The sequence below is a fragment of the Bombyx mandarina genome, chromosome 18, assembly GCF_030267445.1.
Source record: "Bombyx mandarina strain Sakado chromosome 18, ASM3026744v2".
In the NCBI taxonomy this organism is placed as follows: domain Eukaryota; kingdom Metazoa; phylum Arthropoda; class Insecta; order Lepidoptera; family Bombycidae; genus Bombyx; species Bombyx mandarina.
In genome coordinates this window covers 3570214-3583458 of record NC_143224.1, presented here as the reverse complement: position 1 = coordinate 3583458, position 13245 = coordinate 3570214, and the positions used below count along the sequence as shown (strand labels likewise).

Below are 13245 nucleotides of genomic sequence, written 5' to 3'. Positions count from 1 at the left end.
ACAGGCTACAACTTATTTAAAAATACGTTATTTGCTGTAATAGAAAATAACACTCGCTTGTCAGATTTAGCTAAGTGTGCAATCTGTGGGTTTTTTCTATTTATGTACAAGTTTAATCTCTAAATATTCAGAGGTAGTTTTTATATTTTTCGTGGATTCTCAATCGCACGATATCTTCCAATTCTCAGCAGATTAAGCCCCGTGCAACTTGCAGCCTAACTGTATCAACGAGATCAATCTAATGTATATACGTTCTAATGCTATTTAGAGGTTTGAATGGGAAAATCTAGTTTATGACTTCGCCCAATGATCGAAATTCGATCACAATCATTGACATGTCAAGATTCAAGTTAATTATGGTTATTATTAATTACTGGTGGTAGGACCTCTTGTGAGTCCGTACGGGTAGGTACCACCGCTCCGCCTATTTCTGCCGTGAAGCAGTAATGCGTTTCGGTTTGAAGGGTGGGGCAGCCGTTGTGACTATACTGAGACCTTAGAACTATATCTCAAGGTGTGTGGCGCATTTACGTTGTAGATGTCTATGGGCTCCAGTAACCACTTAACACCAGGTGGGCTGTGAGCTCGTCCACACATCTAAGCAATAAAAAAAAAATATATATCTTAACTGATTTTAAAAGATAATGTTAGCAATTCGTCACGTATGTACTTAAAATTATTATTATTGATATTGCAATAAATTCTTATACGGTAATATATATTTTTTGTTTTTTTATTTATGATTGAATATTTACTGGTGGCCCGGGGGCCAGGACTAGGGCAGCTGGGCGAGCAAAGGCTCAGCCAGGAAGGGTGGGATTAGCTAACAGCTGCCCGAGCGCTTCCGAAGGAGACCTAACAACTCGAGAGCAGCTGATTCGCGGATGAATCTACTACCGGATCGGAATTGCGACTCGCTGAGAAGATCCGACGATAAACTCAGCGGGCTGATGCATGGGTTAGGTTGCATGAGGAACCCTTGCCGAGTTCGACGAGTATGGTTACCGGGGTTCCTAAGCCGGCTCCTCGTGTTAGAGCTGAAGGCGTCTAATGCAAGGGTTATTGGATCTGATGGATGGGTAAGGACGTGTACTGCTTATTTTATTATTAACTAGCTGACCCTGCAGACTTCGTAGTGCCTCAATCGATAAATAAAAGACCTAAACTTTTGTATAAAATAAACTCAAAACAAACAAAAGGTATTTTGATATTTATCGACCTTTTAAACCTTCTCTGGACTTCTACAAATAATTCAAGCTCAAAATTAGCCAAATCGGTCCAGCCGTTCTCGAGTTTTAGCGAGACTAACATAGATAATTTGTGTTAGTAATAATAATTTTGATTCTATATTTCTGTAAAATTTTTCACGTTTCTACTTCGTGTATAATAATCTCGATATATTTTTATTTCCATGTTGGTGTTTATGTGATATTATATTCGTACGATTTGATGAACATACTAATATACATGTAGGATTGGTAAGAACGGAACGTATGAATAGAGTGTGGAACGGAGCGTTAAGATGTTAGTGAGAGAAAACGGAAAGAAAGAGAGAAGAGAATGACAGATAGGATGACAGGGAATTGGAAGATGGCGAAGACGGTTGAAAAATGAGTAAGACGTAATAAAATTAGTGTTCAATATTTAATTACTATTATAATAGAAGATTTTGGAATAGTGTAACTTTTATTTTATGCGCTGCGATCCCTATTCTACATACATATAATAATATAAAACAGTCTTAATAATAAGTACCATTGAAATGATCCGCTAGAAAATATAGACAGTCCGTTATAAAACACATTTCTCTACCCTAGTTACTAACTAGAACTTTATCGATTTTATAATCATTAAAAGAATGTGAAGTAATTTTAAAGTTGCTGCAAAGGTCAGTTCCAACGACTTTTTCCTTGAATATATAATTACAGAAAATAATAATTAGGCTCGCTTATAACTGGTACTTATATTAAATTACTGACTTTGGTAAAATAATTTATAGATAAAAGAATAAACTTGACATTTATGAATAAGTAAATTATGAAATAAATAAATAAATCACAATGAAAGTATTGGAAAATTACATATATAGTTTTATAGTCCCATAAGTGAGTAAGGAGAGAAATTTATATTTATAGATATATTTTTTATTACTATGTTTGTAAATAGCATTAGTAGTCTTTTTTCGTCAAAATGCGTTTTTTTTTTAATTTAACAACGGCAATAAACTTACTTTCCATAAATATACCGTTCAAATCCCGCAAGCATTTTAAAATATAATTATCTAATGAATTATCAACTTATAGTTTTATATATGACTTCCTTGATGAAGGACTGTCGTGGAACACGAATGAACTATCATGAGGGGACGATTATGTAATAAAAATCAAACCCAAAAAAAATATGATTTGTGTAATTACTGATGGTAGAACATTTTGTGAGCTCACGATGGTTTTAATCGGTTATCGGAACCCACAGAAATCACAACGCAAATACGTGAATGCCGCCAATTCTATTAAATACGGCCGTGGCCTTAAATCGGAATGTTCTCCCTGTGCGGCAGAGATAAGCCGCATGGTGTTTAAGAGTGATCGCTTATGGTACACTGCATTTGTGGGTCATCAACATAGACTTTAACAGATTCCTGAAACTTTTTTAGAGCAATCCAAAAACATGACACTTTTTATAATTGTTGTGCGTGCACGTAAGACCTGAAATTTTGTGCAACCGCAACTAACTTGTATTGCCATACTTACTAGTTTAATGCCACACTAAAAACAATTATAAATAAAATCCTAATGTCATGTTTAGAATTTCCCTAAGCACAAAGAACATTCTCATTGCATTTTTTTTTGTTTTGCCATATGTACTAGTGTGTTGCCACACTAAAAATAATTATATCTATACTAATATTATAAAGAGGAAAGATTTGTTTGTTTGTTTGTTTCGAATAGGCTCCGAAACTACTGGACCGATTTGAAAAATTCTTTTTCCATTAGAAGCCGACATTGTCCCTGATGAACATAGGCTACTTTATTTATTTATTTTTTATTTTTATTTTTTTGGTTTCATGTGTGTTTTAATGTTTCCGAAGCGAAGCGAGGGCGGGTCGCTAGTATTATATAAAATCCTAATGTCACATTTAGGATTTCCCTAAACACAAAGAACGTTCTCATTGCAAATTTATGCTAAGATAAAATGTCTTAAGAACCGTCAGCATAAATATAGTTTGCGCTATTTTTCGCTGTTCTCACGCTATCAATCTTAGTAATTCGCAGGACAACAAAGTAATGGAGTGCAAGAAACGGCTCTTTTACGACTGCGCATCCCCAGATAGCCTACGAAGTCACATTAACCGATCGACTAATCCTTAAACCACTAAATGCCGAAGCCCTCGCTAGTCCTTGACCCAAAATAGCATTTATACAAAGCGGAAATTAAAAAATAAAGCTGTCATATTGTATATACATACGAGAAGGTTGGGAAGAAGGAAGCGAAGAAGAGACTGATCTAATGTGTACCCTGTCTTATTCTTTAGGTTCAATGAATCTTTCAAGTCACACTAAGGCAGTATATATGTGACAATTGGGGATAATATCTGTGCCAGCAGCTAAGAATGTACATATTATTATATACGAGTTTTATTTATTTATTTTTTGGTCAGGAGGAAATCGCTGGACTTCCACCCTCCACTGGGGTTGGCGGCCGGAGCGTATCGGAGTCGAACCGACAGACTAAAATTATAAAGCTAAAGAGCTGAAGAGTTTGTTTGTTTCGTTGAACGCGCTAACCTCAGGAATTACGTGTCCGATTTGAAAAGTTATTTCAGTGATAGATATCTCATTTATTGAGGAAGGCTAGTTATAGATATAGAGAATGCTAGTTATTATACAGTGTGATTCTTTATAATGTGCACATATCGAAATGAGGGAATCTATGCTTAATTTTATCGAACGAAAAATATTTAAAAATGCTAAGTTTTTATTTTATTTTTTTATGGATTTTTTAAGATTTTTGTTCACTACTGTGACTCCAGTGTAAACAAAACGGTTGTAACATTTGAACGAAATGATCTATTGCGGTTAAACAAATTCCATAATAATTGGAAGTATTTAGGCGTCCTCATAAAATGAAATAGTGAGAAAACCTCCCCTCAATTGAAAATAAACATGTTTTTTTTTAGCATAAATCTGTTTTTTCATCAATTTTTACAACAATCCTAAAATTTATCAAAAAGACGCATCCTTTACCTACTTTTTTATTATTTAAAATTATTCTACATCGTATTAGCTACCCATTAGTAAAAATTTCTTATTTATAACTCAAACATAACATTTTCTATTAAGTGTGCCATCTGCCCGCAACTTCCAGGAAGTTCACAGAAGGTTGTCGATCACTGGACTTGGATCAAATAGAGATCGTCGCGAGCCGCCATTTTCATTTTATGAGGACGCCTAAATACTTCCAATCATTATGGAATTTGTTTAACCGCAATATATCATTTAGTTCAAAAGTTACACAGTTTTGTTTACACCAGAGTAACAGTGGTGAACAAAAATGTTAAAAATTCCATAAAAAATAAAAAATAAATGTTTAGCATTTTTAAATATTTTTCCTTCGATAAAATTAAGCATAGATACCCTCATTTCGATATGTGCACATTATAAAGAATCACACTGTATATTTGATAAAATTGAGCTCATGAGGCGAGCTAAACCTGAGAGATTTTGCTAACACTAGTCTTAACAAGAGCAGTGCTTCGTTGAATTTACCACCGGATCGGAAGCACGAAGACGACTGAGAAGATCCGGCGAGAAACTCAGTGGGCTGTGTCTATGGATTAGTTCCCTCGTCGAACTCGTCGATTACAATGGACGTTTATGACGGTGACCGGTGCTTGAGGGTCCTAAAAGCACCGAGTGTGAATGCAGGGGATCCGACAAGACATGTTTTGGGCGACGGCGGATTTGCGTTGTCCCGTCGCGGTCGGATAAGTAATTAGCGGCGACCACGATAAGAGGGTTTTCGTGTCACGCTACTTTTTCGAAATAGCGTTCTGACGCTTAATCAATGACATGTTGACGCATTATATCAATCCCTATAGCATAGAAGATCATTTCCACTCATCTGACAGCCATCCAACCATTCAAAAACAAACACACGACTCTTTTACAAAGCAAATAGGCAGAATGTTGGAACCAAAGCATGTGGTATTCATGCTCAAATAACATACATTAGATTGCAAATGATTTTAGATGGTATTTATTGAAATTAAGATAATTTAAAAAAAAACTTACTCAAAATAAAAAGGCCCAACTTCCTTCACGATCGGTACAGCTCCTTTCTGAACGTCTTCAGCGTTAGTGTAATTAAATAGATATATCTTGAAATCGAGTGCGAAAGGTATTTTTTCCCACATTTTCCGAACGTCCGTCTTCTTGGATAGCGCCATTTCCTATAAATATAAATTCGTAATTTCGGCCATTATCGCAGAATTTCTTGAATTTACCGAACATAAACATCCTTTGTCAGATACGTTACCTATTTATAAGGGCTTCTTATTATAATGGACAAAAGGGACCGGAAAGATCTTCGACGGGTTGTTGAGCGTTACGTTTGCATTAGGGTTATTTAAATTAAGATTTTGTTTTGGTTACGTACATTGCGTACACTTGCGCATACTTGAGTACACCTGCGTACACATGCGTACATTTGCGTACACTTGCGTACACTTGCGTACACTTGCGTACACTTGCGTGACTATTTCAATAAAACGAACTTCATTTCCTTTTGTTGATGTCTTATTGGAGTAAATGTTCGAGATTATCATCATTTCCTTTTACCATCGCCACCGCCCCTCGCCACCGGAGCAGAGCTCATACATACTACCTAAAATCTCTACGTGCATTTTTTTTAAAATTTTTTTTTTGCTTAGATAGGTGAACGAGCTCACGGTGTTGTTAACCGGTGCCCATAGACATTTACAACGTAAATGCCGCCACCTATCTTGAGATATGAGTTCTAAGGTCTCAGTTTTTACAGTACAACGGCTGCCACACCCTTCAAAGCGAAACGCTTTACTGCTTCACGGCAAAAATAGGCAGGGTGGTGGTACCTACCCGTGCGGACTCACAAGACGTCCCACCACCAGCAATTACGCAGATTATAATTTGCGGGCTTGATGCCATCCATATCCACGGCATCCACACTTATTATCAGATTTTTTTGTCACATACGATTCTGCTTGGGAATTATCTCTACATTGATGTGTTTCTGGAGTGCTATACTATGCACTTCTTCAAACGAAGCTCAAGGAGATGTCAGTCCTTAGCAGTAGGTAGCGGCTGTTCCTGAGCGACATTGACTGCTTACTTAAGTACTTGGGTACAACAACAAAATTTTTTTTTTTTCCGCAGAAATATTATAATATTAACAATAACTTTGATGATTCTAATGAAGATTCGGACAAAGTCGCTTTTGTTGAAATACTAGGAAACGATATTGTTTTTTGTACTTGTAAAATTTTAGAAGATGTAGTCTGTTTTATAAAAATCTTGTATTTTTACTGTTTTAATAGATTCTTGTCCTGTTACCGAATTATCATTTAGTTTTAAAATAATATACGAGTATAATTGAAATTGAAAGTATTCTGTTTCTTTTACAACTTCTTCGTTCGAAAATAATTTATATTTAACGATTCTCTGTCATTTTATATTCTAAGTTCATTATAAACCCTAAAAAATTTAAGCAATTACTTTAAGATCAAAAGAAGGTTAAGCATGTGGTAGTAGTTAAATTGTTTTTACCTAATAATATTAAAGTATACACTCTGACCAAACTTATTAATAAACAAATAAATACACAATTGCGGGAAAAAGTATTTGTTTGTGTGAAATTTCATTTTAGCTTGAGCCATCGCAATGGATTTGTACAAATCAAACATTGAGCTTTGAGAGTAGCAGTTGTTTAAAATGCTTTAGAGATTTTTTCGGTTCATCATGTCAACGATGAAGCGTTATTAGCGTTGAGAATTCAGTCTAAATTATTCTTTCTAAAATATAAAAAAGACATTTTCGCCGATTTAATTACAATACGTCATCATCATCAGCCTATACAAGTCCACTGCTAGAGATAGGTCTCTCCAATTGGACGCCACAGAGTACGATCCTCGGGCTCTCTCATCCTGCAATTTTTTTTAATTTTTTTATTCCCGTATAGGCAGACGAGCACACGGCCCACCTAATGGTGAGTAGTTACCGTCTCTCATGGACGTCAGCCACTGCCTACCGTTTAACACTCTCCACAAGCCTCGTTTGAAGAAGGACATGTCATAGGGCTCGGGAAATACCGTGGAGGGGAGCTCATTCCAAAGCTAGATGGTACGTGGCAAAAAAAAAACTGGAAACGCACTGTGGATGAACGTAGTGGCTCCAGGTAGTATGGATGAACTCTACTCCGATGGCGGGCGGTTTGATGGTAAAAACGAGACGATGGTATCATCTCAAACAATTCCTCAGAGCACGGGACAGAATACAGAGGGAACCGAAGTCCCTCTGCAGACCCAGAGGTTCCAAACGATCCGTAAGAATGGGATTATCGACAATCCGAACGGCTCTTTTTAAATCGAAGTAGCTGGTATTTGGGAGAGCCAGCTCAGAGGTGGGAGCAGTACTCCACGCGAGGCCGGAACTGTGGTTTGTAAAGCAAAAGTCTTTGTTGAAGGCCTTCGCGATATCAAGGCTCACAGCAAGAGCCTCGCCCTTGCTCTCCCAAGACTTCAGTCCACCTGTGAGTAAGGTGTACAAGAAGATCGCCAGCTCAGCGACCGTGGCGGAACCCGTACTGTCGGTCACTGATCAGCTGGCGATCCACAAGATACTTCAGGAATTGTATATTTATTATTTGCTCCAACGCCAAGCAAGGAAGTTATCGCGATAGGTTCGATGGGTCTGACCGGTCATCCTTCTTGGGAATAGGGTGGACATAGACAGTCTTCCATGAAGACGGAACCCTGTTAGTACTATACGAGAGGCGATACAAACGCGTTAGCGCAGCTATCAGCTTGCGAGCTACCCTACATAGATCGCCCCTCCGTCGGGCCTGAGGGCATTTTCTGCATCAGGTTTGTCAATTTACGGTCTCCAATCGAGAACCCATTTATCCCAAAGATTATACGTATACATTCTTCAAATTCATTCTTCATTCATCAAAGGAATGTCCGACGTTAAAATTTTGTAATATCCAGAACACAACAGTATTAGAACCGATTATTGTTATTAGAATACGAAGTAACTGAAAGGGTTTAGCGATGAACAACGTAGCTAGCCTTCCCACAGGGATCAACGAAAGGCATTACACACGGACCAAGAGAGACCTGTTTATCACACGAATATTTGCTCGATCCGAGGATCGAACCCACTCAGTTACTGAGTCAGTTAATGAGGTTACTATAAGCTCAGTAACTTTTCTCTCGTTATAGGGCGCTTTGTCAGCTCGCAGGCATGGGTACCACTATCCTATCTAATTCTGTCATGAAGCAGTCGAGCGTTCGGTCTGAAAGGTAGATTAGCTAATACAATTGAGGCTTTAGTCTCACATCTCAACGCGGCCTGTGAGTGAGTTTAGTTAGTGCACGCAAAAGTTAATAATTGTTTGTTAATAATAATAAAATGATAATTATACTAGCTAGCCCGGCAAACGTTGTTCTGCCACCCACCTTGAGATATAAGTTCTAAGGTCTCAGTATAGTTAAAACGGCTGCCCTACCCTTCAAACCGAAACACATTACTGTTTCACGGTACAAATAAGCGGGGCGGTGGTACCTACCTGTGCGGACTCACAAGAGGTCCTACCACCAAGTAGCTGCTAAACAACCGAGATTGGTCAATCGCTCTAGGCCACTGCTGCTTCACGACAACGCAAGATAACACACTGCACAGCAAACAATCACGACGGTGCATACTTTGATTAATTAAATATAGTTTACAACAAAATAAACAACTTTATATTATTTCCGTACAAAACGCCAATTTCATATGTAAGAACCTAATATTATTTAATCAAAACCTAAATTTAACCATAAGATCTTCTTTTTTTTTATTCTTTATTAGAGCCATACACCTATTAGGTTAAGTCGGCTAGATCTTCTTTTTAAATACGAAATAATCGATTAGGTATCCGATTTCGGATTCGGAAATGGCTTCTTTAGACCTAATTTAAATTGAATTTGAGCTACAAAGAAACATTTAGGGATTCATTAGAAGAAAAATGACTAATTCACAATGTACATATTTTGGATTACGCCATAAAAATAATAAAACTGTTTCAAAAAGTGGTATAAAGTATTAAGAACTTAGCTGAATGTCGCGTTGATTATATGAAAGTTCAAGGGAACGGGGTTGCACAGTATTAAACAATGGATATCGTTTTTAATTAGAGAATGGCTGAAGCAGCCAGGAAATATATGTAGAATTCGAGGCGCTCCCCTATTGTTTTCGGACATAATATAGGATGGAAAATACAGATTCAAATTCAAATTTCGCTGTGTTAATTAAGTGTTCTAATATGAATTAATTTAATAATCGTGCCTTTGTCTATTTATCGTATTATGCTACTTAGTGGTTTCATTTGATTATAAAGGCCTAAGGGTGGAGAGTTTCACAGTTACTTTTTTCGTGTCAGGTACAATAATTGGATTGAGCTTCAAAAAAAGAAGTACAGAAACATAATTCGAATTTTTTTTTTTTTTTACTGGTGGTAGGACTTCTTGTGAATCCGCGCGGGTATGTACCACCATCCTGCTTATTTCTGCCGTGAAGCAGTAATGCGTTTCGGTTTGAAGGGTGGGGCAGCCGTTGTTACTATACTTGAGACCTTAGAACTTATATCTCAAGGTGGGTGGTGCATTTACATTGTACATGTCGATGGGCTCCAGTATCCACTTAACACCGGGTGGGCTGAGAGATCGTCCGGCCATCGAAGAAAAAAAAATACACGTACCTAAAAATGTGGGCTTAAAATATCTAAGTAATCTTGACAGTTTTGTAAGTGCTAATTAATCTTTGAGATTCAAGAGTCTACAGTTCAGAAAGATCAAATCGGAGTTATTAAAAGGTAATTTTTACGGTTGTTTTATTGATTCACGATTATTTCTCGTCGTCCACACATCTAAGCAATAAAAAAAAATGTAATCACATTTGAAACTTAAGTTTAAAGTCATAATACCATTCAAAAAATTTACGTTTTGTTATCAGACCCGTAGGATTCAATATATTATTATGAGAATTGGCAGGGTTGTTCTCAGAACTAGACTCAAAGGTCGGATATCTATGACTTAAGCATTTTCTATTGCAGTTGGGGGAATGTATCTTAGATACGAAAACAATCATTTTGACTAAATTAGTCTTTGAAAATATTGAAATTATTGATCATAAAAATATAGTGTAGATATTTTATATGCAAAGGAAAAAATAAAAAAATACATGTACTTTAAAAACTAAACTAATAAAATACATGAGTAAGCCGGGCTGGCAGCTATTTTCACCTTTCTTATCCTGTTGATGTTTGTCGAAGTTATAAAATTATCGTATTGGCATTGGTCCTTCATGCGTGTGCAAAATTCAAGATAATCATATGTGTCTTAAAGTCGGCACAAATGACGTTCAAGAAAATGAAGTTTGCAAACAAACTAACATACAAAATTATACATACATATCAAGCTAATTAATACGTGAAGCAAAAACTTTGTATCCCTTTTTACGAAAATTGCGCGGACGGAGAAGTATGAAATTTTCCACACTTATAGAGAATATAGAGAAGAAGTGCACAATGCTAATATTTTTGAAGTTATACTTCTTTAGGCGCGTTATGAAAAATTTATGAGAGTGAAATTTTACGATGCGCGCGCACCGTGACACCAAATTAACAGAAATGAAGTTGCCCACTAAATCGCTCATTAAGTTGAGGAAAAAATGCTACCAACAAAACAGAAATGGAATCTCTGTTAGTGGCGCATGTTGGCACGCACGCCGCCTCTGTTCACTGTATATTTATATTTACTAGAGGTCCCGCAGTAGTCGAAATTCGACTATAATTAATTGGAATTGTAAGTTTGTTCACTATTATGGTTGTATTTTATACTTCTATAATCACAAATTTCGCCAAGACTACACTATAAAAAATATTAACAAAGACAAACAATATTTATTCTATTCTCAATTTGACAACAGACGTCAAGAACAAAAGTTTGACAATAAATAGTATGCATGCGTGTGTGCGTCAAATACATGGTATGTAGTGTGTGTAATGTTTTCTTTATTGATTTAATGTATCTTTTTAAATAATGCATAATCTTTTAAATAATGCATATTATTTTAAAAATATATTAGCATTGTGCACTTCTTCTCTATATCCTCTATGAGTGTGGGAAATTTCATAATCCTCCGTCCGCGCAATTTTCGTAAAAAGGGTTACAAAGTTTTTGCTTCACGTATTAATATATAGATAATAGTTATCCACATGCTTTGAGTTTCTACATTTAAAACACGTGTTTTCATTTTGTTTTCATTATACAAGTGCGAATTTTATATGTGCGTCTGAATTATAATCAGAAGTGATTTAAATTGAATATTTAAATCAATACTAATTAATATTAGAAAATATTTGTGAAAAAACTGTGCTCATCAACCTTCATAAGTGCTCCAATACAATTGAGGTTAACTATCCGTATGCATTATTTAGTAATATAAATGATAAAATTATTATTTTATATAATCCATACTAAATATTATTAAATTATTAACGTTAAATATTTATTATTAATTATTTAATATTAAAAAAATAAAAAAATTAAGTATAACTTCTTACGCGCGTACATAAGTACACGCACCCTTTTTTTTTTAATTATGCATAAAAGATACATTAAATCAATAAAGAAAACATTACACACACTACATGCCATGTATTTGACGCACACACGCATGCATACTATTTATTGTTAAACTTTTGTTCTTGACGTCTGTTGTCAAATTGAGAATAGAATAAATATTGTTTGTCTTTGTTAATATTTTTTATAGTGTAGTCTTGGCGAAATTTTTGATTATAGAAGTATAAAATACAATCATAATAGTGTACAAACTTACAATTCCAATTAATTATAGTCGAATTTCGACTACTGCGGGACGTCTAGTTAAGCTAATAAAACGTGTAAAAAACGAACAAGAGTTTGTACGAACAAAGTTTTTCATGAAATTAAAATAAAGTCTGATGTTAAGTAATTTGTTTAGAAAAGAAGTGGTTTTCGAAATGAAAATTTTTTTTGGCAATACTATGATTTGAAACGCATTGAAAGAAAAAGCGTCACTAAAAAGATAAGTCCATACGTCTATAGATTTCAATCTGCGAGAGAATGAAGAATAATTTTGAAGGTTATACTTGTGCTGTGTGTGAATTTGGCAGATCTGTTTTTTTATTTTATAAAAATAAATAGGGCTCTCTTCAATAGAATTGTATTGTTATCTCGTTCTTGATACCCCAAACGGAGCAGAAAAGGAATAACGCTAAACAAGATCAAAGTTAAAGTCGAAATTAGGTTTCGTACTCTCCAATTTCCTTCTCAAAAACTGAACCGACTAAATTTATATAACGTTTGTATTACCTTCTTAAGCTGACTCTTCAAAATGGCCGGAAATATCACCCATCCGAACATCAAACCCACGAACGCGACAATACCGCTGATTGCGGCATATTTAAGCGGCTTAGCCAACTGCATTCTGTCCTCTGTAACAATTGCAGGCTTATAGGACACTCATAACATTTCATTAGGTCCGTAAACATTTTGCATTGTAGGTTTTTAACTGTAAAAAAGAATAAACGCGAGATTAAACTGTAAAATTTGTCATAATTATACCCACGGCTCACGATACCCGAAGAACTTATTTTCATATTATACTAGCTGACCCGGCAGACTTCGTAGTGCCTCAATCGATAAATAAAAGACCTAAACTTTTGTATAAAATAAACTTAAAACAAACAAAAGGAATCCGTCCGACGGGAGACACATCAAAGGAAAAACAAAATTGTTATTTTTATTTATTTCCGAGTATTTTCATATTTATCTACCTTTTAAACCTTCTCTGGACTTCCACAAATAATTCAAGACAAAAATTAGCCAAATCGGTCCAGCCGTTCTCGAGTTTTAGCGAGACTAACGAACAGCAATTCATTTTTATATATATAGATAGAAGAAGA

General features: G+C 35.6%; 1 protein-coding gene and 1 long non-coding RNA gene across 3 annotated transcripts in view; one reads left to right on the top strand and one right to left on the bottom strand.

Moving 5' to 3' along the window:
- Positions 1-13245, top strand: part of LOC149500941 (uncharacterized) — a 236014-nt gene that overhangs the window by 201949 nt on the left and 20820 nt on the right. The window lies entirely within an intron of this gene.
- The window catches only part of Snmp1 (sensory neuron membrane protein-1), a 32286-nt gene that overhangs the window by 16774 nt on the left and 2267 nt on the right, over positions 1-13245 (bottom strand). Inside the window, exons 2-3 of one of the 2 annotated variants that reach the window (XM_028176309.2) lie at positions 12653-12774; positions 5295-5452 (exon numbers count right to left, since the gene is read on the bottom strand). In XM_028176309.2, the coding sequence (XP_028032110.2) occupies positions 5295-5452; positions 12653-12766 (272 nt within the window). In that variant the 5' untranslated portion in view covers positions 12767-12774. Of the gene's footprint in view, positions 1-5294; positions 5453-6116; positions 6708-12652; positions 12775-13245 lie in introns of those variants that run through there. The other variant, XM_089734878.1, reaches the window with a different exon arrangement.